At 52.8% G+C, this 5,808-nt stretch overlaps 1 protein-coding gene across 1 annotated transcript; it reads right to left on the bottom strand.

Annotated features, from left to right (window-relative positions):
- Window positions 1-1,221: 1,221 nt before the first annotated feature.
- On the bottom strand, window positions 1,222-5,509 carry Nppc (natriuretic peptide C). Its single transcript, XM_027942054.2, has 3 exons — window positions 5,310-5,509; window positions 4,573-4,883; window positions 1,222-1,648 (listed from the first exon to the last, which is right to left on the bottom strand). The coding sequence occupies exons 1-2, from the start codon at window positions 5,397-5,399 to the stop codon at window positions 4,593-4,595; spliced, it is 381 nt and encodes a 126-aa protein (XP_027797855.1). The 5' UTR covers window positions 5,400-5,509; the 3' UTR covers window positions 1,222-1,648; window positions 4,573-4,592.
- Window positions 5,510-5,808: the final 299 nt, after the last annotated feature.

Raw genomic sequence — 5,808 nt, 5'->3', positions numbered from 1 at the left:
AGGTGCCAGGCCCGGGACTGGAGAGCTGTCTCCAAGGGCACTAGCGGAAGTGGAGGGGTGGGGGATCCCACCTTCCCCAGCAGGAAATGTCTGTGTTGGCTATGCATCTCCGAGAACTTGCTGCTGGAGGGCTGCAAGGAACAAGGGGCTCCTCATGCCAGCAGGAAGACCAGGTACTACTGGCCACCTTCTCTGGCCAGTTTTCTTCTAGAATTCTTCCCCTGGCTCTGGCCTGAAGTTCCCAACTCTCCTGAACAGAGTGCTTCCAATGCACCTGATGTCAGCAGCCCGAGAAGCTTTTTAAAAAAGGTCTCTGCTTTCCCCTGTTGGGAACAAGGAGCATTACACAGGAGTGTTGTGGAATGGAGTATGTGGTGAGATTACCTCCAAGTTATTTATTGGTTTTAGGCAAAGAGATCTAATCTAAATTATATTCATAAATTCAAAATCATTATTCATAATTTCACATTCAAGGCTCCACGGGGCTTAGGAACTGTAATTGTCACAGCTTCAAATGAAGAGAAAAACCACAGCCCCCTCACAAAAGCATGCCACGTGACACAGATGTGAACTCCGCCAACACCTACTCAGCCTCTGAGGGCCTTAGCCTCAGGCTTCCAGCCCAGCGCGGCAGTCATTAGAGGAAATGACCCATTCTAGACACTGGGAGCAAGTCTGTAAGGGAGTAGTTGAGATGCCCAGGGTGGGTTGGTTCTCCTGCAAGATGTCCAGACACATTCTCCCCAAAGCAAAGGTACATTTCTTGAGATTTCTGGACATTTCACAGAAAAGATGGAGTGGGATTGAGCAGCCCTTAAGGCAGCCGAATCCAATTTCAATTTGGTCAGTGGCCTTGGATTCCCAATGGTCAGGTGCTTGAGCAGAGCTAGTCAGAATCACCTGGGACAAAGTCTACATGGCCAGTCCTGTCCTGAGAGACTCAGATTCAGTAGAGCAAAGGGAGCATAGGGACAGGAATCCGTTTTTTTATCAAGCTCCCTGGGGTATTCTGGTATGAATAAATCCAGAATTGGGAACCTGACTGATCTATTTTGGAGGTAAATATCTTGTGATCAAATTTGCTTTCTGCCTCAGACTAATTCCTAATAAATAAATACAATGAGTAAATAAAGACAGTTTTCAATATGTTCATGGAATGACTTTTTTTTTTTTTTTACATTTTTTCAACTAGTTAGGACAAAAACATTACAATGATTGGCTTCTTTCATTTAGTTACATAAATAAAATTTTTATAAATATCTCTTTATAAACAATATAAATAGCTTTACAACATAAATACATTTATGCATGACATGAATTTACAAACAGCAATGTTTTACAGCTGGTGTTGTCAGTCTCTTAAAAACTGTCCCTTGTCATCAAGTCGGTGTAGGTGTGTGGGTTTCATGTATATAATATATATATAATATATAACTTTTTATTTTTAATTTTCAAAAAAAAACCCAAACAATAAAATCATACCCTCCCCTCCCCAAAATAATAATAAAACAGCTGGTGTTGTGTATTCCCAGTACCAGGGGAAAAAAAAAAAGAAGAAATGTAAAAGCCACATTGCGTTGGAGGTGTTTCCAGATGCTAGAGGCTGATGACCAAGGATGACCTCAGCACACGGAGCAAGTTCCCAATCCTGAAACAGAGTGGACACAGGACACTCAGTTCTGGCCTTTTAGCTGAGAAACCCAGCCTACAGGCCATTTCTAGAATCTTCCTCCCCTTTTCCACAGCAGCACAAAGTAATGTCCCTCTGCCTTTACCCTCGGGCCTCTGACAAAGGCTTTCCTGTGGAGGGGAAAGGCCTTCTGCACTCGCCCTCAGCTTGTGCGGCTGCCCTTGGCACTGGCTGCCCCAGCTCAGGTAGAACCAGCATGTCTTCCAGCAACCCCCCCCCCCCCGCCTCCTCTGATCCAGGCTTTGCCCTCAGCACCATGAGGTATGCTAAGGAAAAGCAAGCCCCCCCCCCGCCGCCCCCGTGCCTCAATCTCTTTTGCTGCAATACAAACCCTCAGCCAGGGGTTTGCCCCGCTTTATGTGTCAGGGTGGCCACAGAGGGACAGAGAAGAGAAACATCTGGGGAGTCAGGAATTCTGGGTTCAAATCTCAGCTTCAAACTCCACTCCCTGGGTTGCTGTGAGTGTTGTTTTCCTCACCCATAAAGTGGATAATTGCCACCTCCCAAGGTGCTGGCATTCAACAGGAGCCCCATATTAGGCAGCAGCAGGGTCTGGCTCATAGCCACCACTCAGTAAAGAGCATGTCCTTCCCTAGTTGCTCTCGCTGCAGAGGGGCTAGTCCAGGTCCCCTGGAGTCGAGGGCAAAGGATGTCTGACAGCCTGAGGAAATGTCAGTCAAGTTGGTTGCTGGGTTAAGAGGATCAGAGTACTGTGAAAAGAGCTGTACCGGGTCCCTGCTAATAGATATATGGTGCTCCAGGACCCAAGGAAGTTCTCCTCCTAAGACAGTGCACAGTCCTCCCTAAGGACAGCACTCACTGAGGGACTCCAGGCCTGTACGGCTCTCTCTCCCCTTCTCTGGCTGCTCCATCAGTTTAGATGAAAGATGCCTGTGATGTTCCTGGGGCCCAGGGGCAAAGTGTTCATTGAGGTCTCAGCCATCCAGTCTCTGTCATTAGTAGTTTATAATCCAGACCTATAACCATCATCAGCAACAGTGATTATGGTGGTACTTACTAAAGTCAACCCCCTGAGTGGAGAAATGGCCACAACCTGTTTTTCTCTTTAAGGCTTTATCCTGGGCATCTCTCCCAGGAGACTGCAGGTGTAGGAAGGATGATCCACTCTCACCAGGATGGGGTCGGTGAGGGTGGGGTGGAGCAGGCTAAGGCTGTTATCGGTCATCTAAGTTAAGAATTTCCAGGAGGTTGATTCCTGACCTGGTCAGAGGAGTCTTAGCTATCTGAACTCACTACCCTTGTGGCCACCACCTGGTGCCCACACCCAGCCATGCCAATAACAAGGCAGCACTTTCAGGAAAGTACATTCTAGGCACTAACCCATAGAAGGTTAACTAACGTCATTTAAATTCTGAAGTCTGAGCTTGGCACTTAAGTCACAAACTGATCATTTGAAGCTTTGAACTCCATCTCTTTGTTGTTCAGACAGGAGAAAAGAGAGCAAAAGACATCACAGTGGTAGCACTGAGGGCTGGAATCTAAGTGCCAGAACCATTTCTCTCCCCATACAGGGGAGAGTCAAGATCACAGGCAACTGGGGAGAAGCACAAAGCTTGAGCAAACCTGGCTGCAGAGAGAGGAAGGAGGAGGCAGAAACAGAGAAGGTGGCAGGTGGCCGGTGGGATGAGTCTGAGTATGCAGGTTCCTCTGGTCATTGACAAATATTTCTAAGTTCTCCTTTGGGGGTGAGGTAGGTTGCAGATTGCCTTAGGCCAGCGTCTGGCCCTTAAATTGCATAAATCAATATGGGGACTTGAATAGGTCACAAATCAAAATGTGCTTCCTGCAAAAGTGTCTTGAACCGTAAAAAAGTCTCAGGCAATGCTCTGGAGAGGCCCTCTTGTTTCCTGCTGGGAGAAGGCTGTGGTCACTGACCAGGCTTTCTGGGTGGAGAAAGCAGCCTCCTTATGCCTGGGGTGGGACAGACAGGGTGTGGGACAGCAGCTGGGCTGGAGGCAAGGCTAGAAAGCAGCAGAAGCCTGACCCGAATGTCCTTGAATGTCAATGTCAGATGTTATTCCATGTGCACTGGTGGGCAGCAAGAATGGAGAGGGGAGAGCAGGGGAGGGAGGTTTTTTAGCAGTAAATTGGCATCATGCACACCTGGCAGGGCAGAGGTTTCTGATGGAAGGTGAAGACGCCATGCCAGAAACAGGGTTCCCACAGCGCAATTTGGATGGGGGGGACAGGGTTAGTGAGGAAATTTGTTTTGTTGGGTATGTGGAGTTTGAGGTTGGGGGCAAGACCTGGATTTATTTTAGTCTGTTTCTTTCCCTGACCTAAAACAGGGTCACAAACACCGAAGTTCTCCCCTGAACCACAGGGCTAAGCAGCATCAGGACCCTGGACAGACCAGTTTGCCCACAAGGGGTTTGAAAAAGGGACAAGAATCAGGATGCCCCACGGAGAAGGGCTCCCACATGCTGCTCATGGAGGCCATACTCTACCATAAGGGGCGGGCACTTCTCCAATCATTCCCACTTCAGGGACAACAGGTCAAGTGCTAGTTCGGTGGATGGGACCCCATAAGCCTGTTTCTGCTTCTATGAAGGGAGGCAGATGGGTTCATTCAGGCTAAGCCAACTCTGACCTTTCCAAGGCTCCCTGACCACTTCGTCCTTCTCTTATTTCTTCTGGGACGATAAATAGGGTTGCAGGCAAATGCTTAGCACAAACTCGGTCCCATGCGAGGATCTCCTGGATCGGCTCTAGAGGTCAGCTGGGTTTCGGTAGGTCCCAGGGCCCAGGGATCAGCGAGGAACCTAGCCCGCCTGTGCTGTGGGGGTACGGTTTGGTTCCCCAGGGCGCTAAAGCTCTGCGAGCGAGCGCGAGCGCCCTACGGTCGGGTTGGCGGTACTCACCGCCGCCAGGGGTCGCCGCACTAACATCCCAGGCCGCTCATGGAGCCGATCCGGTCCAGTTTGAGGCCAAAGCAGCCTTTGGACAAGCCCTTCTTGTTGCCTCCTTTGTATTTGCGCGCGTTAGGGTGCTCATGAAGAAGGCGGGCCCACGCTGCCCGCGACTTGGTGTCTACGCGCAGGTCCCGGAGCAGTCGCGACCGGTCGCCCTTGAGGTTGGCGCCGCCGCCCCCAGGAGTCTTGTCGCCCTTCTTCTGACCGCCGCCGGCAGCCTGGGGCTCAGCCAGCTCCTCCCCTGGCGGGGTTCGCGGGACCTGTCAGAGAAAAGAGTGGGCAGGTGAAGGGACGCACGGCTGCAGTGCAGGTGACTTTGCCGAGCTTCTGATACTCAAGCCCCACGCGCCCGTCAGCACGGTTGTCCCTTCCTAGCCGCAAGTGCACCCTCACAGAAGCCGCACAACTTAGCCCCCATCCAGCCGCCACGGGGTCGTGATCGTCCGCTCCTTCGGGGAGCCCTTTGCCCACCCCTCCTTTGCCACTTGCAGGGCTGGCCACAATGAGGTGGGGGGCTGCGCATGTGTGGACTTTCTCCGGAGGTTAGGGGAGTAGACCCCGTGCGTCCGGGCTTCGAGGACTTATATCCAGGGAAGAAGGCTGCCTTCTCGCACTCTCCAGTCCCTCCAGCTCGCCACATCCTCCCACGCCCCTCACAGGCCCAACGTCCCCGCGACAGCACCCACCTTCGGTGGCGCCCCGGGCTTGGCTTCGGAGGACCGGAGCGAGAGTAGCGTGAGCAGCAGAGCGCAGGCGAGCAGCTGGGAGAGGTGCATGGTGCCGGTGGGGTCCAGGGGCGCAGACCCGCAGCAGCGAGGGCACGCGGGGCCGACGGGCAGACGGGCAGGGCTGCCAGGCGAGTGCGGGTCCCAGTGCTGCACGGCGCCGGCTGGGTGCGCTCTGAGCCCGTGGCTCCGCTCGTGCTTTTATAATCCAACCTGCCGCTGATGTCATCCTCCCGCCCACCGGGCCGCCCCGGCCAATGGCACCGCGCACGAGGCCGAGCCGAGGGCCGGGAGGGAGTTGCGGGGGCTCTCCCTTCTGCCCCCACCCACAACTCACCCCGCGAGCTAGCTTCTGGCTGCACTCGGAGCTGCAAAGCGGCGCGCAAGGAAACTCCATTTGCAGAGATCGAGCGCCCTGGCATGCAAGTGTCGGTGCGCCCAGTGACTTGTGCACTCGCTG

Source organism: Marmota flaviventris, chromosome 11 (assembly GCF_047511675.1).
Source record: "Marmota flaviventris isolate mMarFla1 chromosome 11, mMarFla1.hap1, whole genome shotgun sequence".
NCBI classification, from domain to species: Eukaryota; Metazoa; Chordata; class Mammalia; order Rodentia; family Sciuridae; genus Marmota; species Marmota flaviventris.
This window is presented reverse-complemented; position numbering and strand designations above follow the sequence as displayed.

Coding starts and splice junctions, on each gene's coding strand:
- Nppc (XM_027942054.2), bottom strand. CDS start 5,399: ATGCACCTCTCCCAGCTGCTCGCCTGCGCTCTGCTGCTCACGCTACTC. Junction 4,884..5,309: donor AGCCCGGGGCGCCACCGAAG/GTGGGTGCTGTC, acceptor TTTCTCTGACAG/GTCCCGCGAACCCCGCCAGG.